The sequence below is a fragment of the Protopterus annectens genome, chromosome 4.part1 (genome assembly GCF_019279795.1).
Source record: "Protopterus annectens isolate FY-2018-M chromosome 4.part1, PAN1.0, whole genome shotgun sequence".
In the NCBI taxonomy this organism is placed as follows: Eukaryota; Metazoa; Chordata; order Ceratodontiformes; family Protopteridae; genus Protopterus; species Protopterus annectens.
The window spans coordinates 693,752,505-693,778,039 of NC_056734.1; the positions used below are offsets into that span (position 1 = coordinate 693,752,505).

A 25,535-nucleotide genomic window follows, 5' to 3' on the forward strand; every position below is an offset into this window, starting at 1 on the left:
CCTCCCCTTTGGTTTTAGATGGTTTGGATGTTTTAGAAGTTTCAGAAGCATCTGACACTTTAATCCAGGATAGGTTGAGTATTACCTTCCACCAAGAAACTAGTTTGGAAATGAAGGGAATCATCCATTCCTATCATGGGTTTAACATTTTTAATTATACAGACCTTCAGATTACTCAAGAAATGTTTCAGTTATTTACTAAGGGAATCAAATGTATTCCAACGGTGCATTTCAATTTAGTTGATGTTATAAAAGAGGTTAAGTTGTACTGTAGATGGTTGAATTTAGCCCTGCAGTTCAAACAGGCTACTGAGGATCAAAATACAACTCCTAGTACTAGAATATTAAAAAGGAGTACTTTTATTTCAGTTTCTCACCCACAGGTGTCAAATTTTGAGAAAATGGTTTGTCAAGATTTATACAGTTTTACAAAAACCAAGAAGTTGGATTGTTCTAATAAACACATTGATAATTTAACAGAAGAGGAACGTAAATGTTTGAACTTTTTATTTCCAACAGAGATATTTGGGTCATGAAGCCTGACAAAGGGGGTGGGATAGTGTTGTTTAAAAGTGTGGATTATACCAACCCAATGACTAACATTATTTTACAATCTGGTAACTATGAGTTGGTATCTTTGAACGAAATCAACATAGGATACAAAAGGATAGATTTAGCTATTGAAGAATATTTTTTGGACCAGAGGATTAGCAAGGATATTTACGAATATTTAAAGGTTGAATACCCCATTTTGGCTACAATCTTTGGTATACCTACAGTCCATAAATGTATTTCCCAGCCCCTTTTTAGGTCCATTGTCCCCAGTAGTCGTTCCAAGACCTACCCTATAGGGGTTATCATTGACAGGTGGACCAAACCGCTATATGAAAAGCTTCCACACCTCATCAAGGACTCTTGGTCATTTTTAGGTCAATTGACATCAGACTTGTGGAGAAAGGGTTTAACATTTATGACCACTGATGTAGTTGATCTTTTTTCTTGTATCCCGAGGGACACAGGTCTTGATTTTTTTAGTAACAGTCTCAGACAATATTCTGACTTTAATTGGGACCAAGTTTGTCTCATTGTTGATATGATGGCACTTGTTCTGGATTACAATTTTATTCAATTTGAAGGGGAATATTACAAGCAAAAGAGGGGTGTGGCGATGGGGGCTTCCTGTGCCCCCATTTTCGCCAATTTGGTAATGTTAGAGTGGGAAACAAAATTTTTGTTCCCTAGTGAATTTTTTCCCATGTGGTGTATTACACTAGGTATTTGGATGATTTATTTATTTTATGGAACTGTCACATCAATTGGATTCCCCTTGAATTGAATACATCAATCAAACTACAGATTTTTTGAAGTTCACCTATCAGTTTGACACAGGTGGTATTGCTTATTTGGACCTTTTCATTAGTCACTCAGATGAAGGGTTTGTGTCCCGTATCTTTAGAAAGGAAACATTTTCTAACGACTACTTACAATATAGTAGTAACCATCCTAGATACGTTCTCAAGAACATTTTTAATGGACAATGCATTAGGGCAGCCCATATTTCTTCCAATAGAGATATTATGTGTAGGGAACTTGACTTTATTACATCTATGTTTCTTGATAGGGGGTACCCTAGCCCACTATTGGACAATATTGTATTGTATGTTAAAGGTGAATGGGGTAACAGATACCCCCCAATTTTGGGTGTGGGTTCCTTTACGAAGAGCAATTTAGGTTTAAAAACAGAAAATAGGCAGAGAGTGTGTGTTCTAACCTATTCACCTTTTGTTCAATACATTAAGAACACCATTTGTGAGCATTGGAAGTTGATTTGTGTTGATCATGATTTAGAAGAAATTTTGGGAAAGAGACCTAGTTTTGTTTTCAAGACTGGACCTAACCTCAAGAGTCTACTTGAGATGAGGACCCACATCAAACACAAATATGGAGGGACAAAGAAATGTGGATGTTGCAGGCAGTGTGATGCCATTAGGGAAGATGATGGCATCAGGTTGGCAGATTATAAAAGGACATATGTGAGATGTAGGACAGGGAATTGTAATACCATGAATGTAGTTTACATTGCAACATGTTTGGCCTGCCCAGTATATTATATAGGGAAAACTGAGAGGCATTTTAGAAAACGTATTTATGAACATCTTTATAAGATCAAAAAGAAGGATTCCAAGAATGCACTTTATAGGCACATTTCTTCCTATGGTGTTACACATAGGTTTAAATTTTCCATCATTGACACTGTGGATGTTTCCCCTTTCGGGGGAAACTGGAAAGCCTTGCTTGCCATGAAAGAAGCTAAATGGCAAATTTTAACGGATGCTACACGATTCCCCGGAATTAATGATTTTATTAGTATCAAGCTTTTTTTGATTTTGGCTTGAAGGAAGTTGACTCAACTTCACAGTTGTATTAATTAATTAACTAATTTATTTTTTAGTATATCACAATATTTTGGTATCGGGTTTACGTATGTAATATTAGATTTATATTATTTACATTACTTACATTTGTATATATACACACACATCTACATATTGTGTGTTTTTTGAGTGGGTGGAATACGACTATTCTTGTTTTATTTTCTTTATTTAACATTTGATGATTGAGATTTTGGAGGTTGTATCTTTAAATGAAAACTTGGTTTTTGGCACTAAAAAAGGTTTTTAAATGGTTTTGTTACAATTGTTCGGGGTTCTGAGGAAGTCTGGATTATCAGATGAAAGCACTTAACCCCTTGGTTTTGGATTATTCTTGTTGATTTTTTAATAAATCGTTTTTTATGTTTTATTTTCTTTATTTAACATTTGATGATTGAGATTTTGGAGGTTGTATCTTTAAATGAAAACTTGGTTTTTGGCACCAAAAAAGGTTTTTAAATGGTTTTGTTACAACTGTTCGGGGTTCTGAAAAAGTCTGCATTATCAGATGAAAGTGCTTAACCCCTTGGTTTTGGATTATTCTTGTTGAATTTTTAATAAATCATTTTTATCCCTGGACAAGCTGTGGATTTCTTGGGCTGACTGCGTGCTGGTTGGATTTTGCGTTTCAACAGATACAGGCCTAGACTATGGTGCTCTACAAGGCACGTGCTGATATGAGGATCACTATGGCAGGTTGCCATTGTGCATTCTGGGTCTCAACTCCTTCAGAAACAGAAGCAGCCACTATAGTGTGCAGATAACTCTATAGGTGAGGTGACATGTCTCCCCAATGACCTTATTGTGCAAGGTCCCTGCAAGTACTATGATGGCAACTGGTGTGGGTGTCCAGTGCTGCTGGACTTTATGGCTTGCACACACCAGTCAATAGGGACATATACACCTTTCTCACCATTAGTATGGGTCCCTGGGGTAGGTTGGAGTAGGCCAGGCCTTAGTCCACTTATCACCAGCAAATACCCATGCCCATTCTGTGACATTCGTCAATACAACCACATCACCTAGAACCATATTTTACTTAGCTGAGTGGCACGCATTGCTCTGCAGGGTATTCATCCATGGCAATTCCACTGTCTGTTTCATGCAACCACCTGCTGTGGGTGATTTAATTCCACCCCTGTAGGCAGCTAGGTTATTGTGTGTATAGTGCCCGTTCATGCCTTCTCCACTGTGACAGCATGAGCACCTGTAGCAGTTATATGCATATCAACCCTATATGTGGTAGCGGCTACTCCCTATAACAGTAAGAGCAAGGAGAGATGAAGGTGCACTGCCAGGACATGTAAGAAATACAGGCATCAGTTTAAGTGTATTCCCCCATCTCACTCAAACATGCTAAGGGAATACAAACATACATACCTGGATATAAAGATATTTCGGGAGCTGCAGTGCTATATCTGACATCTTGTGATGTGCCTTCACTGGGATACTCAGTGAAGGAATGAAGCAATAGTAACAAAACACTCAATTAGGCATTGCAAAATAACACTGATATAGTGTGAAGGCAACCATGGCAGTTTTTCAACTCACTTCTTCCATGGTGGGGATGGGGGACACCTCCAGCCCACCTGGGATAACTGTTGTGGACAATTCTAAGACAGCACCCAAGACCAATTTTAACTCCTCTGTAAATTGTACATATTAGGTCAGGATAAGCAGCTGTGTTTTCTTTTCAGCTTTGTCCCTCATGTTTGTCACTATGTGGCAGCATTCTTTCAGTATGCAGACATGGCCATCCACCTCATTTATGTCTGTGGTAACCTCAGTCCAAAGCCTCTGTCTCTTTTCAAGATTACCACCCTGTTGCATCAGTTACTGGTTGTCCCACCTGAGGGTATTTAGGAGAGACTAATTATCTTTTATTTTAAAATATACTTTACGTTTCTCAGCAGACACTACAAGAAAATACAGTACACTCTGATATAATGCATTGCATAGCTATGTAGCATGAGAAGTATACAAGGAAACAATGTTGCTTGTAATTAGGTAGCTTATAGTGTTATGTGTTGACCTGCCTAGCAATTCACACAAAAACAAAACACTGTGCTATGAAATAACCAGGTAGCTAAAGAATGATAAAGAGATTTAGTTAAGATCTGATACATACACACACACACACACACACACACACACACACACACACACACACACACACACACACACACACACACACATTCATACGTTAGCACTAGGCTAATTGCCCTTGTGAGCCATTTTAATCCTAGCCAATTATCTCTGAGAATCAAGCCCTACACACACACACACACACACACACACACACACACACACACACACACACACACACACACACACAAAACTTTTATGACAGACATCACATCTGGACAGCACATAGGAAGCAACATGTAATGGTAATGAAACACACTACTGAAGGTGTACAGAGCCATGCATTCTATGCACCATGTCTGTACAGTACAGCATATACACACACTATGGCAAATTATGGAGCATCAGGACAGGTTGTACATACAGTAAAACTGACTCTTAATCAATATATGTATCGACAAATGGTGTCTTCTCTGCTCAGGCAACCATCTGTATGTGTACCCACCAATATATTGCTATAATGGCAGAACACAGACCTCTCCGCTCAGAGTGGCTATGAGGTGAAATTTTTTTGTGGAGCATGTGCAATACTACCTGCTCAAAGAAAGGCTGCTGTCTGACGTAAGGGTCATGTGACTTATACAGGAACAAGTGGAGTGATTCCTGCAAAATGGATAACAAATGTTTAAAAGCCTTAATACAACATGAGCATAGGGATTCCACTGTTCCCCAGGATAGTAATTTACATCATGGCTGTCTTGATTGTCTCACAAGTACTTGTCCTTCCAGACTTTGATGTACCACATTATTTTTTGGCCCACAGATACTGTTGATCCCTGTGTTGATGTGGATGCCTTTTGGGGTGGAGCAGCATCTCATCCATTGAAATGATACACATTGGCCACATGTATGATACATGTATATTTTATATAGCTAGAGAAATAGATGTAAAAATGAATGGAGTCATTGGTAGTTCCACAGTTTCTATTTGGTGCCTATCAAGAGATGAAGCATATGGATCAATGGCTTTAAGCATCAGCTGTGGTGCATAGTATCATCTAGACAGGAAAGCATGGACCATAGCCTGCACACCATATTGGGGTTAAACACCCTTCAGCTTACAAAATTTGATCCAGTGATGTATTCAGATTATTTAATGCCATCAAAAAAGGTATGGATCCTTCCCCATGCTAATGAATTGAGGCTGAATGAAGAGAAATTATCAACAGTTGATGTGACACCTTGATACCTTGACCCCATGTAAAAATAGGAAAAGGGAACCAATGGTGCTGATGATATTACACTGTGCAAGAGGTTGCAATATTAACAGTGCTAAGTGGTTACCACATTGTGCAGCACTTACTAATACTCTATCTGCAGTTGTTATGTGTGTCCTTGGCACACTGCTATCACTGCATTGTACCATGGACATTAAAGCAATATGTTCCAGTCCACAGCACATGTGTTATGCACTGCTTCGGTCTGCACCATTTTGGCTATTCCTGTTTACTTGGGTGTACTGATAGTGCACCATTTCTGCCATTGTTGTTTACTAGGGAATGCTTCTTATGAACCATTGTGATCATTCTTACCTGTAAGAATGTGCCATCTGTACACCATTTTGACCATTGCTGTATGCTAGGATATACTGTTGGTGTACCACTGTCACCATTACTATTTGCAAAGTATATTATTTGCTGCTCAGCATCAACATTATCTGGTCATACCCTTTTAGCTATGGACAAAGGCTTCCTTACTGGAACCATATTTATAGACCTTACCAGAATCTTTGACCTCGTTGACCACCCAATCCTATTTAACCACCTCACTGACATTGGGATTAGCCCTGGCACTATTCCTTGCTTCCAAATTAACTATCCAACTGACATTTCTTAGTAGATTTTAATAATGGTACATCTCCTACCACTACCTTACTTAAAGAAGTCCATCTACACTCCATACCAACCCCTCTTCTTTGTCCATGTTTATAAATAAGATTACACTCAACCATCCCCAACTTCCAGTCTTACTATATGCTGATGACATGGTTGTCTCCTCCAACCACAATGCCCACACAATTCAACAGGCTCTGCAAAATATTTCCTCTCCACAGAAGATAAAACTATGCTTTTCTGAACCTCCCCTAAAAGGCAAAAGAACCACAACTCAATTCTTATGCTTAACCACCTTAACAATGCCACCAAGCAGGTTAACACTCAAATGAGGTGCCTGTACATATAAATACATTTGTTACTACCAGTGGTGGCTGGTGACTTCAAATCACAGGGGGGCTGCAGGAGACAGCTGAATGGGTGGGGGCAAGGGGAGGGGGTGTGGTCAACCAGAAAGGGGAGGAGCTATGCACAAAACCACAAAAACTAACTAATTAAATACGCTGCCCTGGGTGGCAAACCATCATTATGAAAGTCCAATCAAGACAAAAATAAGTGTAGAAGAATAAAAATATTTCAATGCATTGGCTGCATGACAGCTTACTTAATATCTAGATGGAAACAAAAGGTTGTGAGGCATGAAAAAATAAATTACTTTTTAAATACATTACTGGAATGCCAGTCAAAATCAAGTATAAGAAAAACCAGAAGCACTCAACTCAAACCACTTCTCCTTGCACTGCAGTCCTAATTATAATATATTCAGCTTTATTAAAGTACCAAGTAACATGCTGAAAGTAGAAATATATGTGATGCCCCACTTGTAAAAATGTTTCTTATCCAAAAAGACCTGCTGCCTGACAACTTGTTTCATGGGGAAAACATGATAAAAGTAAAAATGAAAAGCAAACAAGAAACAAGCTCAAGATACATTGCTTAAAGGATTACTGTACAGGTTATGGACCACACATGATTGGCATTCTGTTTAGTTTATGGGTAAAGTCTGTAGAGATGACTGGAAGTTTCCAACAAGTGTAATGAGCTTTTTAAAATAATGGAATCCTGTCCTTTAATACCCAAGGCTTATACATTATCTAGTCAAGTATTCTCTGCATGGCAACAACAGAAAGGCTCTCAATGTTGGCAATTCTTTAACAGTATGCTTATTAAAGCTTACTTGCATCTTACGATCTCAGACAAGCTTATCTTATGGTCATTAAAGCATTGCTACTTAAAAACACAGAGCAACAGGCACTTTGAGTAATAAGCATAAATCAACAGTACAAAATATGACAGAAACCAGACCATTCTGCAAAATCAAGGACAGATGAAAAGCCACTGTAGTACTTATGCAGTTTGTCCTCCCCATCCAAGGTAGATACAACTACTCCTTGCCTTGCTTGGACACATCCAGAGTCACTACATGGGGGAGTGGGGTGCAACAAGCATGTCACAATTTGAAATCTCTCTGGCTGACTGTGATGGCCCTGACACATTTGTCATACCTCTCAACCTCAAGAGCAAGAAATCTGGACAAAGCCATACACAGAAGTGGGACAAAGGCCCAACAATAAGGACAATTTTTAAATATTGCTCTAATAAACTTAGAAAGATAATAGAATAGGTCTTGCATTAGTATGAATTTTCTGAAGGGTATAAAATCTGAAACTCAAATGTCTGTCATTTTCTAACTTCAGTCTTTAGTGATGTCACTAATTTGCCAAAAACACAATTTTATGAAAAATGGACAAAAACGTGATGCAAAAATATAAAATAGACACACAATACAGCTGCTATCTGTCAAAGAAGGGACACTTTAATATTAGTACTGCTACCTTGAGCAGCTGACAAAATATAAAAGAATCTACATGCATTTCAAGTAATCTATAACTTTGATTATTACAGTTATTTCTTAATTGTAAACCCTCCATGTTTTCTTCCAAAATTGCTATTTTGAGGGATTATAAGGAAGAGCAACATTTTGAGCCAAAAATTGGGGACAGTTGAGAGGTTGGCTATGCCTAATTCTATAAAGCAATTTATTTGCATGTACCTCTCAACCTGTTAATGCAGTAAATCTGAACAAGGCCAAATATATTGGGGGCACATATAAACAGTACTAAAATTGCTCTTGTATAAATTGAGACAGTTGATAGAACAGCTCTTACTTTAACATGCACTTTTCTGAAGGTTATGAAGTCTGAAACTTACAGTGACTTCTGGCAAATCATTTAGGAATTAAAACTACAAATTTTATGAACAAACCAAAAATAAGAAGCAAAAATCTATTCATTCTTTGAAAATCTGGACAGTTGGGAGGTATAGTTCAGCTGGGCCTGTCTGAGTTTGCTACCCTTCCCCCCTGACAAAATAATGGTTGAATGGAGCCTCTGCAGCCATTCCAATGAACCATGATACTTGGCTATTTCACTCCATTTACCATAAACACTAATGTGCATACTGCTTTACTTCTATGATGAGTTGGACTTCATTTGAAAGTTTTATTTTGTATTTTACAGCACAAACACTAAGTCATCTGTTAAACAAAGCAATGCAGTCTCACAATGAAAACTTAGCATTAAAACTTCTCTGCCCTTGAAACTCACATTCATTGAAACAGCATTGAAACCCACATTCAAGGAAAATACATTTTGCCAGTGGCAGATAAAGATTAATTTTGGGCTGTTTTCGAATCATAGGCTCCTTGCATATGAAACATACATGTGCTCTTTGATACACCTTCCTCATTGTACTAAAATTATATTCCTTGTACAATACAGTACACTTGTTACAGGATGTTTTAAATTTGTTTTGAACATTTTTTCCAGTAAGCAATGAAACAAACAATATGCACCCATAATGGCAAAACTGCCCAGTTGAGAACATTTATCATAAAAAAGTCTACTAGTCTACTCAGACTTCCACAGTCCACCATTATTAGTAAATATACACAATTCCACAGTCCACCATTATTAGTAAATATGCACAATTCCACAGTCCACCATTATCAGTAAATATGCACAATTCCACAGTCCACCATTATCAGTAAATATGCACAATTCTACAGTCCACCTTTATCAGTAAATATGCACAATTCTACAGTCCATTATCAGTAAATATGCACAATTCTACAGTCCATTATCAGTAAATATGCACAATCTCTGAAGTCAGTCATCTAAATAATTCCACATTAAAGAAATCTGTAACTAATGAAGTGGTTGCTGCTAGCAATCACCTTTATATTTCATGGTTTCATCGAAAAATAAAGTGTCTGTTGCCCCTCAGGAATAAATTGTCTATATTACATTAAAAAAATGATAAGCTAGTAATAATATTGCAAGAGGAAATGGATGGCAAACTGATAACGAACTCAGTTAGTATCTTCACCAAGGAGAACATTCTCAGTACGGCAGCATCTACCCCTTGTGGGAGTAGAACCCACAACCTTCTGCATCAAAAGCAAGTACACAGCCTGTTGTGCTATAGCATTAACTTGGCAAAGCACTAAACTTCTATTCCCCTGCAGCTCTCAGTTCCTTGTAAAATCTACTCAATACTCAACTGCATCTCAACGCAGCTCAAGAAAACTGGAAAAAGCCAAAATGTATTGGGGGTCAAAAGCCCAAAAACAGGGACACATTAAATATTGCTTGTATAATCTTGGAAAGTTGCTAGAATAAAATGTTGTGTTGCCACCATATATTTTACTGCCAAGGTCCCTGAGCAAAAAATAGTCAGAGTAACATACCACTACCACATCAGCTGCTTTGTAAAGAGGAAGACTGAAACTTAAATGGCTATCATTTAGTGAATTCAGTTCTCACCATAGCTGTCAACCTCTTAGTACAAAACACCTGGACAAACCCAGTAATGAGGGAATACAGCCCTCAAACATATTCAGTGAATTCAGTTCTTGCCATAGCTGTCAACCTTAGCACAAAGACCGGGACGAAGCCAGTAATGGGGAATACAGTCCCAAAAATAGGGACAAATTTAAAATATTCATCTTATAAACTTCGAAAATTGCTAAAAAAAAAAGGTTGTGCTACTATGTATTCTGAAGAACATGAAGTTGGAAATTCAAATGCCGGTCAATTTTACTGTGGACAGAACAAAACAATTTTCAGCAGACGCAGGGATTAAAACTGCAGACACATCTTTGTAAAATGGCAGGGCACCAGAGCAAATCCACACAAACACAGGCAGGAGATGCACACTCCACACAGAAGCCACCCCAACCAAGAATCAAACCAGAAAACCTATAGCTGTGAGGCAACAATACTACTACCGCACCATCAATTATGCAAGGAATTAAACATTCAGAAACCTGAAGTCTGAAATTCAAATGCCTGTCAATTTTACTGCGGACAGAACAAAAACAATTTTCAGCAGAGACGCAGGGATTAATACTGCAGACACGTCTTTGTAAAATGGCAGGGCACCAGAGCAAATCCACACAAATACAGGAAGGAGATGCAGACAGAAGCCACCCCAACCAAGAATCAAACCAGAAAACCTATAGCTGTGAGGCAACAATACTACCACCGCACCATCAATTATGCAAGGAATTAAACATTCAGAAACCTGAAGTCTGAAATTCAAATGCCTGTCAATTTTACTGCGGACAGAACAAAAACAATTTTTAGCAGAGGCGAGGGATTAATACTGCAGACACGTCTTTGTAAAATGGCAGGGCACCAGAGCAAATCCACACAAATACAGGGAGGAGATGCAGACAGAAGCCACCCCAACCAAGAATCAAACCAGAAAACCTATAGCTGTGAGGCAACAATACTACCACCGCACCATCAATTATGCAAGGAATTAAACATTCAGAAACCTGAAGTCTGAAATTCAAATGCCTGTCAATTTTACTGCGGACAGAACAAAAACAATTTTCAGCAGAGACGCAGGGATTAATACTGCAGACACGTCTTTGTAAAATGGCAGGGCACCAGAGCAAATCCACACAAATACAAGGAGGAGATGCAGACAGAAGCCACCCCAACCAAGAATCAAACCAGAAAACTTATAGCTGTGAGGCAACAATACTACCACTGCACCATCAAATACGCAAGGAATTAAACATTCAGAAACCCTTAAGTCTGAAATTCAAATGCCTGTCAATTTTATTTAACATTTTTTAATCAGGACAGTCTGACTTGGAAAAAATAAACAATTTTCAGTAGATGCCCAGTAAGAAATAATGCAGACATGTCTTTGTAACATGGGAGGGCACAAAAGCAAACCCACACAAACACAGGGAGAAGATACAGACCCCACAAAAAAGGAACCCCAGCCAAGAATCAAACCCAAGAACCTGCAGCTGTGAGGCAACAATGCTACTACTACATCATCAAATATCAAGCATTGCAGCATTTACAAACCACAGATATTATGAGGAACAGATCAGATCGAATATGAGGCAAAAATCTGAATTTTTTTACAAATGGTGGTGGATAGGGAACTCAAGTCTTTAACACCTGCATACAGGGTACAGGGTTCAAGCCTGAGGCATTCCCTACCACACCACCATAAGCACCTGGGGCATTTTCACACACACACACACAAACTCCAGTAAAGCACAAGCACCATACACAAATAAGCATTGTAAATTAAAAAGCACAATCCAGCTAACGTACATCCTCTAATGCTCCTGCCCGACGAGATCCTAATGCTCCTTCCCGATGGTAATGCTCTGTCCCCCGATGGTAATGCTCTGTCCCGAGTCCCTGCTGCTGCTCTTGCAGTCCGGATGTGACCCATAATCCTGGCGAGTCTGTGCACTGTAAAAGTGCACAGATGTCTCCTTGTGTCCCCCCCTATGGGGACGGCCGGACATGCGCATAGACTGACAGTAGTCGGGACTTATGCGCATGCGCGAAGTCTGCGAATTTTGAAAAAATAATTTTTTTTTATTTTTCATTTTTCTTTCTCATTTTTCTTTCTTTTTTATTTTTGAGGGGGCTGCAGTCCGGCAGCCCTATGCCACGAGCCGCCCCTGGTTACTACTGTAAATCTCTTTGGTGTTAGGTAAAGAAGAAATTTTCAATCTGCTGTGGGACCTACTCTGAAAGCTTAGCTACAAGTATTTTCAATATCAATGGGATCTTGTCAGAGAGAAGGGAGTAAATACCTACATTAGCAGTGGGGGATGGGGAGAACAGAAACACTGTTTGCAAGTATGAGTACAAAGAGTGGGAAAAGTGACAGACATTTGCTAACGGTGATGACTGCATTGTCTTATTATATTTCACTGTAGAAGTACATATAAGAATTACTGTTGTACCAAGTCACTGTCTTACACACACACACACACACACACACACACACACACACACACACACACGTGCACGCACACACACACATGCACACACACACATGCACACACACACACACACACACACACACACACACACACACACACACACACACACACACACGCACACACACACACACACACACACACACACACACACACACACACACACACACACACACACACACACACACACACACACACACACACACACACACACAATTCAGGTTGCCGTTATCACTGACATATTGCTTGTACTCATTATTGCAGCCTTTTTTAAATATCTCAATTATTTTATCTATTACATCACTGATGAGACCATTTTCCAAAGATTTATAGTGATACCTTGAAATTAGTTTTGGGGATTTTAGCTTACATGTTATTATCAGCAAACCACATAAAGTGTTTGCACAGATGTTTTGGAAGGGCAGTCTGGATATCAACTGAATTATTGTCCATTCTTAGATGTAGTGGATTACATATGTAAATTGATAGACTCATGAAGAGAAAATTTGCTAAGAGGTCATTATCTGTAAAAAAGAACTGGGTCAAAAAGCGGGCTGATTCGGAAAACTTTCCTGTATCATGCCAAGCAAATCTGGGTTATGAGCAGCCAAGTGCACAGTGTGTGAATATTCAGAAACTGAGGCACTGCATGTCATCCAAGCCAAGCAGCACAGTCAAGTTTAATACATGCTAATGGCTGTATAATGACATGGAAATTTGCAAAAGAATTACAATGAGTGTCTTGGGTTATGCTAATGAGGCAAAACAAGATGGTGGGTGGATTTACCAATGTGTAAGTGTTGCACAATGGTGCTGTATTCACAAATGTATAAGTGCTGCACAATGGTGGTGTATTCACAAACATGTAAGTGCTGCACATTGGTGCTGTATTCCCAAATGTGTAAGTGCTGCACAACTGTGCTGTATTCACAAAGATGTAAGTGCTGCACAACGGTGCTGTATTCACAAATGTGTAAGTGCTGCACAACAGTGCTGTATTCACAAACATGTAAGTGCTGCACAATGTTGCTTTATTCACAAACGTGTAAGTGCTATACAGCGATGCTGTATTCACAAATGCGTAAGTGCTGCACAACGGTGCTGTGACTGTTGCTTATATGAACTCTGCTGAATGTTCATGTTCATGCTTAGGGAATTGCTAAAGCTATTGCCCAACTTATCTTATGTTATGGTGAGAAAAGAAGTCGAGATGTATGCTGCACCTAGAAATAACCAACCAAAACCTCTACTAGCAATTTTTTGTAATACAGAAAACATACCATTTACATCCCTAGCAGTTTGTCACAGCAGGCCTGTCTACTACTGCTATATGCACTATTCTAGCAAGGCCTAGTGTAGTAGCACTTAGAGGCAGGCATACTTGACAGGTTCAGATGTGGCAGGTACAGAAGATGCTGCTCTATGAGTTGCTCTTTAGTGTGATTGTTCTCTTTGCTTATACCACACAAATTCATTTGGATAGGAATGACGTATATGATAAGTAAGACTCAACATGTGGGTATTTCTGAATTGTTAAATTGGCATGATGAGAAAACTTGCTAAGTTTCACACCCAGTTGTCCTAGATGCAATGCACATGCCTGGGTCCCTACAGCTAGCTCTATGCATGCTCAAACTAGGCCATGCCTCTGGTGAACTGTAACTCCACATCTAACCTTATGTAAATGGAGTCATTGTAGTGCCATGCCTCTGGTGGAAAAATGTTATTCCACATCTAACCTTATGTAAAAGGAGTAGCCATACTGCCTGCTTTCTAAATAGTACAGACAAGGATACAGGACTGCCATGTTTTAGACATTAAAGTGCCATTATCTTATTTCACCATCCTTCATGCAAATGATGTGCCTGTTGATGCATATCACTGTATGGCAGATGGCACTTGTGAGAACTGCTTTGGTTTCCAATTTTCTGCCATTATTTCCTTGTGATTCTTCAAGATGGGACAGCATATCTGGAGACGGTGAGGCTAGTGCTCCTTTTAGAGTGCAGATGTGCAGTGTAGAGATGACAAAAGTCTTCCTGCACCTGCTCTATAACAATTACACCCAGAGGTTCCCTTAGGAAGGCTAACAGTATAGGACTGAAGGCTGGAATAGTTTAGCCCAGGACATCATCCCTGCCACTGGTATCCCATACACTGGGTAACAATGCAGTCACCATTACAGTGACATGAATCACCTCAAGCCTGACCTCCTAGGCCAATGGCAGGATGGCATTAAGGCTTATGGATGTAGGTAGAAGTTATGTTAGCTACACATATAACCTGCCACTGTGTGCCATCCACAGATGTAACACAGTGCTTTTTTACTCTCCATAGCTGCTAAATAGATTGAATTTAATTGGCAGTGGTGCAGGAGGAGATTAGAACACTTTTGTGGGTATACATGCCTCAGAATTTATATATTTTCATATTAAAAGTAGTACAGAATCTTTTTCATACAGTACACCTTTCATAAATCACCTGCCACTTCTGTGATAACTTCCATGGTTCAAAAGTAGCAGTATGGTTGATGAATGTTATTAGGGAGAGCGAGAGAGAGAGACCGTGTGTGTGTGTGTGTGTGTGTGTGTGTGTGTGTGTGTGTGTGTGTGTGTGTGTGTGTGTGTATGTGTACATTCTGTCATACACCTGGGCAAGTGGCTCAAAATGTTAAGGCAATGCTCCCATATTGTGATAATAGCTTACCTTCTGTTTATGCATAAAAATGGGCACCTGTAACACAAAATGTATTCCACATTCCATATTTTCCACCTCCATTCCTTAGTTGTTCACCTTATGTTCTACCCTATGTTTGCTTTCCACTTTTCATTTCTTTCCTATATTCCCATTTCTACCATCTCATCTGGTCAAAAGGTGGATAAATACACCTAACGCATGCCAATATAAGGCTTTCATACCACATTTTCTTTTCTGCTACTGTTGGTATGCATTAGGTTATAAAGAGCACCACTGATGCCCATGTACAACTGATGACCACACTGCATCTGTCCATCATATAGCAAGTGGCTAGGCTACCCTATTTCACTCTGCCAACTATTATGTACACCTACTATAGCACACTATCTATACTGGCTTTTCTGGCAGCAGCAGCAAAAATGAGATGAGCATCATTGCACAACAGTTGGCTCAGATGCAACCGTGTATGACCCCAAGTTTTAAACACGTCTCCTTGCAAACCATTTCAAGGAATCATTATTGTATCTTTTATTCTTTCACTCAGCAAGCGTGTCACATACAACTATCATTTATTTCCTTAAAACCTTGTACATGACTGCTTTTATAGTTCAGCCTAAAAATCAAGTCCCTTGGACTACACAGGAAATGAAGGTTGTGAGTTCATCTCTCCTAGTATTATACTCCTTGGATCTCCATTTTGCGAGCGTGTCTCACACGCATGCACGCAGACACACACAAACACACATACACGCACAAACACCCACACACACACACACACACACACACACACACACACACACACACACACACACACACACACACACACACACACACACACACACACACACCATCGAGTAAAAAATATATCAGCACACAAACTTAATGACCCTATAAAGCTGACACATGACATGTTTTTCATGCCACAACTGTGCGCGTCAGGCTGTGTGAAGAACCTTCAAGGTGGTTGCCTGATGGATGAGTACTATTTCTGTTCATACTTCCTCATGTCTGCATCATACCCCCACATGCTCTTCCCACAGTCCATGCTGTGGCCATGGGAAGCGATATGTAAAGAGATGCTTGTCATGCACTCTGGCCAAACTGAATTTATTGTTAATGAGCATCATGGTTTCTCTGACACAGACACAGAGGAGGAGTAATGAGTTATGGCCACTGTGTTTCTGAATGTTACAGATAGCTCCTTGGGGCACGCAAGATGTAGGGTTATCTAAAGAAAAAAGACATCACCAAACTCTACTTCCATAGCTTGACTAGATATCCAGACATGAAATCAGTCATGGAAATCACTGTCATCTGAGGAGGCGATTTGTCAAATTCAGATGGAAGCAGGGTATTATTAACCTGAAAGTCCTTTTCAGAGAGATAAGGCATGTACATGGAAGTGATCTTTTCTCCATTATTGAATATATATGATCTTGGTCTGAGACTCGGCAGTGGCAGAATTTAAATAGGACTTGGAAAAAAGATAATTGTCATTTGATGAAGAAGAAAATCTGTTTATAAATCAGTTTATCTAGTATTTTTACCAGTAGAGGATGATTAGCTACAGGATAAAATGTGCTGAGGATGTATATTGCTAAGTTTTGGAAGAGTGATAATTTTGATTGTTTTCCCTTTGGGGGGAGTATAATGCAAAAAGAGAACATATTAAGAATATAAGCCAGAAGTTTTGTGACATGAGTTGAAGCTTTTATTAAGAAATTTAATGTGTGATCTTTACCCTGTGTATGTAGCTGTGTCTTTCTTTTCGGAAAGGAGTTTATGTGGTAAGTCAGAGAATGATTCCACATATTTTTGTGTTCCTGGTGGACCTTCAGTGGGACAGATGCAGGTGGCATGGTAGAAAGTGGCTGAGTAATACGTCTTTCAGGCTTTGTGAAAAAGTCTGTGTGCAGATGTAAGCCATCCTTTCCATAGGTTCATAGGTTCATAGGTTGGTACTAGGCTATCAGCCCTAGGGCCTATACAAGCCTAGCCATAACAATTCCCTGGCTATTTCTTCCCACAGTTTTTACTTCCCTGGACCCCTGCCTAACAGGGAGACTGACAAGATCCCCGGGGTGAATTTCCTATCTCCCATCCAATCATCAAGGTTCCTTTTGAAGAGGGCCAAAGAGGCGCTCTGCTTGACATGTATGGGCAGTCTATTCCAGAGTCTAGGGAGTCTCTGGGTCAGGAACCTATCCCTCCAGCATGTTTTGTTTATTGTGATGACAAGGTTTAGATCCCTGCAGCATGTGGCTCTGAGGGATTGGGATTTCTTTAAGTGTAGCATGTCCAACAGCTCTGAGTTTGACATGGCCTTGTATGTTAAGCAGAGATTGCCTCTGAGTAGACGATATGCCAGAGAGTATAGCTGGAGTTTTTTTAGATGGTCAGCATAGGGCATCTGCTTCAGGCCTGTGATTCTTTTAGTGAGGTATTTCTGCAGCCTTTCCAGTTGTTGCAGATGTCTTGAGAGGTACATACCAAACGGGGAATTGTATTCTATAATGGGTCTAATGAGGGATGAGTGCAATGGGGACAATGACCTCCTTTTTTCCTGGATGAAAAGCCCTTAGTGATGAGGTGTGCCACATAGAAGGTTTTCCTGACTGTTGCGGCAATGTGGTTATCGAAGGTGAGACCACTGTCCACCTGTGTCCCTAAGTCTCTTTTCACACTTACAGTGTTTAGTGTACTGCCACCTATGTGTTAATTCATGGGTACATTTTTTTTCCCAAAGGGGATAACTATACATTTCTTGGCATTGAGCTCAAGCTCATGGCTCTGGCACCAAGCATCTGTTTCTGTATGGCCCTTTTGTAGAGTATCCACATCATTTGGGGATTCAATAATGACTCCCAGTTTGCAGTTATCTGAGAACTTTGTTAGCCAGAGTTCCTTAGTGTTATCCTGTACTTCAGAGAAGTAGATGTCAAACAAGAGCGGTCCCAGGACTAAACCATGAGGTACTCCACTTTTCACTTGTTTGGAGCTGGATTTGGAGTCGCCTACTTTTACAGCGTGGGTTCTGTCAGTAAGCCAGTTAGCAACCCACCAACTGATGTAGGGATTAATGCTCAGCTTAGTAAGTTTATCTATGATTCCAGAGTGGGGGATGGTGTCGAAGGCCTTGGCAAGGTCCAGATAGGCTGTGTGGACCACCTTACCCTTGTCCATGGCTCTGGAGACTGATTCAAAGAAGTCAATCAGGTTCAGAAGACAAGATCGGCCCTTCACGAACCCAAACTGCATGGGGTCCAGTGTTTGAAGGTTGCCAATGTCTTTGTTTATAAGTTCCATGATAATACGTTCCATGGCCTTGCAGATCAGGCTCGTGAGACTGATGAGGCGGTAGTTCCCGGGATCAATGGTGGATCCCCCCTTGTGGAGTGGGATAACTGTAGCTGTTTGCCAGTCAATGGGCACAAAGCCTGAGGTGAGGCTATGATTAAACATGACACTTGGGTGAGGTGCCAGTTCATTTTGTAGTTCATGTAGTACACAGCCTGGGATGTCATCTGATCCCATGGATGCTGTATTCTTAGTGTGCGTTTTTTACCCATGTGGCCGTTATTACCGGAATGTGGCAATCTTTCTGAGAGGGGGGGGGTGAAGTTTGGACTGAATCAATCTGCCAGGATATTGGCAATATCTTTGGGATCAGTATATTTAATGCCATTCTGTTGTAGCTCAGAGCAGATCCGAGCATTGCCATTTAGATTCTTGACATAGCTATAGAATGTCTGGTGGTTGTCTTTGGAATCTTTGGCAATTTTATTTTCGTAACTAGCTTTGGAGGATTTTATGAGGGATCTCAGCTTCTTACTGAGGCTGGTAAGGGAGTTTTTTGCATCCTGGGATTTTCCTCTTTTCTGCAACAGTTTCTTCCTTTTATTGTAAAGTTTGTTTATGGCAAGGGACCACCAGATTGGCTTCCTTTGTTTGGACGAGAGCATCTTGGTTCTATTAGGGATGGCACGATTTATGCACGAGTGGATGTGCTTGTACAGTGCCTTAGTGTAGGATTCAGCAGTCGAACTTTCAGTTCTCATCTGCATGGGTGTCATGAAGGTTGTCACTTCTGACTTGACTAGCATGAAGTTGCCTTTGAAAAGTTTTTTACGGAGGTTTCCTTACTGGGAGGTGGGGGTGGGATGTGGATGTCAGGGGTGATTAGCTTATGGTCAGACCTGACCAACGAGGGGGTGACCATAGGTGTGGGAGCATCAATTTCCCATGTTGGTAATGACCAAGTCTAGGATATTGGAGCCCATGGTGGGACTAAGGATTAGTTGATCCAGGGCATTGGAATTTATGAATTCCAAGAACCGTTGGGCAAAGGTGTTGGTACACGAGTAGTTTTACGAGTTAATGGCAGGGTAGTTGAAATCACCAGGTATTAGGGTGTTTGGTTGTATTTTAATATTTTCTAGTATGTTTAGAAAGGTGTAGTGAGAATCTTGGGGCATGGTGGGGGATCTGTAGTAAGCTACAATTTGAATTGCAGTATTACCTAGTGTTAGTTGTGCCTGGGGAATTTCAGACGCATTCTGTTGGGCAACTAGCCTGGTGTTGTGAACATTCTTGGTGAATATGGACACTCCTCCACCTTTAGTGTTTCGGTTCTGGTTTGGTGGCCGAAAAGGTTGGTAAGAGTTGTAGCCTGGTATTGCAGGTGTGATCTCTGGAGCTTTGAACCAGGTCTCAGTTACTGCACAGATATCGATGTTCTCCATTTTTAGGAGTGCCTTGAGAGAGTGCATTTTGAGGTTTAGACTTCTAGCATTGAATAGAATTACCTTCAGATTTTGCATGCTTGTACCTGTTACAGTGGTGGTTTTGACCTTTGAACTTTGCCTAAAAAAGGCACTATAGGGGTGGCAAGAGCCTTAGCCAGTAACCTGAATCCCAGGGGCGACATGTGCAGACCATCTCTGGCAAAGCATCGTGGTCTGTCGATCATGTTGTCTCAGACAGATAGATACTGGATCCCCTTTGAATGACACCAGAAGCTTAGCCAATTGTTGAAATCAATCATTTTGTCCTTATACTGTGGTATCATTCTGGGTGAAGGCAAGATGCTACTCAGGGCTAGGGTCATACCTGCCTGGGCCACATGATCCGAGAGCTCTTCCATGTCTCTTTTCATGTAGTCCAGGGAGGTACGTCTCAAGTCATTCATTCCAACATGGACAATGACAAAGTCATATTTGTACTTGTTGTGGAGTGACTTGAGTGCATGCGTTATGTGGCGGATCCTGGAACCCGACAGGTAGCTGACTGTAATTTTCTCCTTATTCAGCCTAGTGAGTGGGACATCAGTGTGCCTGACTATAGAGTCACCTATGACTAAAGTGCTGGGTACATTGTCTTGCCTTAGTGTTGTCAGCTATGTGACACTGGTTGTGATTTGTGTTTGTTTGCGTTTCAGCTTCGGAGGTCCTTGTTGCTTGGGCAGGTTACTGTTAAGGGCCTCCACATATGTGGGTTTAGTGTTGCTATGTGTGGGTGCTGGTGGTGTGTGTTTAGAAGGGCTATGTGTTGCTTGAGGTGTAGTGCGGGTGTTCCGCTAACTCACAATTATAAAATTTAATAACTGCTGTTCCACAAAACATTCTGAATGAAAAAATGCCTAGTACAAAAGACATTTCTCATCATTGTAATTCTATTCTTCCCAATAATATTGTGACATCCACTTCATGACTGATGCAACACAACATGCAATGTCCTAACTGTATTGCCCAACTACTAAAACATTAACTGCCCTCCCACTGACATTATATTAAACTATCATAAAAAAGAAAGAATGGAAATCACCGAAACATTACCGATGATTTACAGCGATTATTTGTGACAGTAAATGTTAGGTCAAATATTACTACATAATGTCAAAGCTGAAAAATAGGATCTTTTTCTTTTAGTCAGTTAAAACCCTTCTCATGTTTCAGTGACACAAATACGATAAAAGCACAGAATCTTAGACCAAAAAAATTGCGTGTCTTACTTCTCAACTAACAACGATTTTGCCTTGTATTGTTGCAGTGTTGCTCATTAAATGTTTGATTTTCTTGTAAATTGTGGAGAATTATTCAATCATATCAGACATTACTGTTTTATACTTCTCATTCTTCACAAAATACACGTTGGTGCAAATCTTGTTGTTTTATTAACATTGGAAGGGAATTAGAGTAATATTTAAAATGTTTCCCTGATTCTGAGCCATTGTCTCTACATTATTTTTTTGTTTTATCAAGTATTATTGAGCAAAGAAGTTGTCATGTACAGCATCTTATACCTAGAATTAACTATTCAAAACCTCAACCAACAATGAGGATCACAAAAAAAAATGCAACTTGCAGTGCAACACAAATATTCCACATACATCTCTAGCACTCTGTCACAGTAGACCTTTGTAATGTTTCTATACATATTAATGCAGCATGGCCTCCTTTGGATCGAGTTCAACAAAAATATCTTTCTCTAAAACTGCACTGAACAGAAAATTAAGCAACCTTTTCTCTGTTTAGGAAGTAACCAATGACCCACCTTACAGACTCATACAAATGCAGCTAAAGATTATAGCTAACTATATTCCCATTGTACTTACCGATGAGACATTATCTGCCCATATCTGATTGTCTTATGGCTCAATTCTACAAACAAAAATATCACACCGATGTAAAACCTGCACTACTGTGAATATTGTATGTTATGTATACGTAGGATGCTTCTCAGCCTGCAGGTAATCAACATAGGAACAAAGGCCCAAAGTACATTCATCCAAAAATCAGGACATCAAATTAGCTTAAATTTGGACTACCAAATAGCACATATCTCTTCCAGGTTCCAGAAGGAATGTGGAATACTACTCAAAAACAATGTTTAAAAATCAGTTACAAAAATGTTGGAAAATATATGAACAATCTCAGAGTGCATAAAATATGCACACTTTAATGAGCAGAGTAGCAAAGTTCTACAGCACAAGTGGCCAGATTCTAAAGAAGTTGCTCTCAGTGTAAATCTGCCCTGATTCTGAAATACGAGTGTAAGTGACTTACTTTGGTTTAAGGCCTATCTATAAAAAGGCTTACTAAGGGGACCAGATTCCAAAACACCCGCTCTCAGTGTAAGTGGTCACTTACACTGAGAGCAAGTCTGTTATTGGGGCCAAAGTCATTTATTTTTGCTTCAGAAGAAAGGAGATATAAAATAGGTGACCTCTTTCTTGAATTTATTGTTGCCACTAGTACGTTGGTCATGTATTTTTTTTTGTCTGTACTAGACAATTTCAAAAACCACTTGTGATGGTGGGATAATTGTATGAAGGGGTAAATCAAGCCTTTATTATCCTTAACATTTCTTGTTGTACTTCTTTATAACAACGTAATTCTTAATTCTGATTAGCTAGCTTTATATCTATACAGATTTGTAAATGTGTATGTTTAATTCTTAGTTTATATGCATATTTACTACATTTATATCTTGCTGTCCTATCCTACTTATCTAATATGTTTTTTATTTTCATTTTATTTTGTTTTTGTTTACTAGGTTTATCTGACTGGGTATAGTCAAAAAAAAATTTTTTAGCAGAGGCCTGGGGAGAAAAGCTGCAACATATTAGAAACATTTTAAAGAGACATATGGTAATAAACATGAACAGGCATTAAACAATATATAGCAACAATTACACATAAATACATTACTTAGATAATATTCATATGAACATAGAGGCATTTATTGCAGTATAAAAGAAATGTATGTATTAGCAGATGAATGAAATCCCAGAAATAACACAATTGGACCAGCAGAAATACACCATGAGAGGTAGCATGCTTAGATGCTTTGAAATAACCATGCAAGTAATGCCATGAAATGCATATATGCAATGACAGAACATATGTAGCCATAACAACTATACACAAAAATATACTAGTAATATGTGATACAGGAACTTTTTTACATCATTAAAGAGGCATTATGTACTGTGCACAAGCAGTATGCACCTGACAGCTGTGTAAATTAAAATCCTTAACAGAATGGTGAAAGTAATAATAAATATAACAAAATTTGTTTGAGTTATATTGTACCCTTTTTCACCATTCTGAATCACACATAAGGTATCCAGGTAGCTGTGTAACATGCTTATGTATGATTACCTAGTGATATGCAAGATATCAACCATTCACCCAGTGTGAACATTAATACTGGTCCGAGATTTTCCAAAGCATCATAGTTACAGAGTTACCTTTATTAAGTGTATAAGAAATATTTTATTTACATAATCTTTATTAATTAGGAATTGGTCAGCTCTACAAAAAAAACATTGCAAATATCAGCTGTCATCCACATTGAATACATACATATGTAGAAAAAATTCAGGCAGAGGCAGTAATGCTCTTCTAGCCTGCCAATGTTCCAAAACAGCCAAACTCATAATAAATGTCTAGGTTATTATTAAAAATATCTAAACCAGTGTTTGCATTAATGTAATTTAGTAATCTATTCCATACACTAGCTATTCTCTCAGAGAACCAATTTGTACACATTCCATTCTTATAGAATCTTCTACATAGATTGTCTGGTGACTGTACTACATTCCCAGAGGTAGTGGTCTCTAAATGCCCTATATACCTAAATAAGGTCTCTTCCTAAACATATATATATATATATATATATATATATATATATATATATATATATATATATATATGTATACACACACACACACACACACACACAGATATATATATATATATATATATATATATATATATATATATGAGATACTGTACAAGTTCAGATATTTTAGTCTTTCATAGTAACTTAAATCTTGACATCCATAGAAGCCTTTGGTATTTTTATACTGTACTATTTCTAAGTTTTTATTTATTTATATATTTATTGATAGATTTATTTATTGATTGATTGATTTATTACAATTTTGTCATTTTTTGTTTCCTAGACTTTATTTATACTACCTATACTTCTATAACTATCAATTACCAATTGGTTGAGATGATTAGAAAAATTCAAAGCTGGATCTATCCATACAGCCAAATCCTTAAATGAACCTATAATTTCAATAACTGTTTGCTGTATTAAATACTAATTTTCAATCTTTTCCACCCATATCTCATATGCTTGTTTTTTATGTATTTATCAGAATATTATTGTTAACCATGCCGATGTTTTAATGTGGAAGAACACTACTATGGCCTATACTGTCTGCATTTTACCTGGTGTGCAGTAATGCATCTACCAGCAGTACAAATTATGCCATCAATTGCCCATATGGGCCAGGCAGCATGCATCCATTTTCCATTGTAAAACAATGATGACTTATAAAAAAACTCATAGCTGAGTAGAAGCCCTGAGATGACTAATCAGATTATTTATGGCAACTGTACAGGTGACTGTGCAATGGGATAAAATTAAAGCAAGTTAGTAGTCCAAAGATGTGCAAAGCTCCATGAACCATGCTTTCTAATGTGTCTGTTAACCGAGTGAATAAACTGTTAATAATGACCATTTTCATTATTCAAATGTTATGGACATGATTCACCCCATATGGACTAAGGTCTATGCTGGAACAAGACAGAAAAACAACTCCCAGATGTTGATAGAAATGTGGATCTGTCATTTCCTTTTACCTCTGTCTCAGGAAAAGAAATGACAGAGAAAAATCAAAATAATATATAGTATAATAGCACTAAACAAGCCTTGCCTGATCACTTATCAATCTGATGGCAGGAGACAGATAAATCAAACAGTAACAAGTGCATCAAATCCAAAAGAGAACTACAGACTTAGGTTATACTTACATCACAACTTTTGATTCCAATAATTGGATGTTGATGTAATATTTCTTGATATTGTTTTCCATATCCATTGCAAGCTGATGACTTAAAAGAGAAAAATAATTTTACCAAAGAGACCTTGTTGAAAACCCTGCTTGTGAACTAAGCTATATCTGTAACAACAGTGCTCTAAACTATACAAATTAGTTTTCATTTTGCAAGCTATCATTCTTTTCATAATTAAGAAGAATTATATTTTTCACCCAAAAGATATTTTATTGCTACCAGTTCACCTTCAGTT

The 25,535-nt window shown here is 38.8% G+C and overlaps 1 protein-coding gene across 1 annotated transcript in view; it reads right to left on the reverse strand.

Moving 5' to 3' along the window:
• IQCJ (IQ motif containing J) overlaps positions 1–25,535 on the reverse strand; it is a 195,640-nt gene that overhangs the window by 53,100 nt on the left and 117,005 nt on the right. Inside the window, exon 3 of the mRNA XM_044070824.1 lies at positions 25,259–25,339. Coding sequence (XP_043926759.1) covers positions 25,259–25,339 — 81 coding nt within the window. The remainder of the gene's footprint in view (positions 1–25,258; positions 25,340–25,535) is intronic.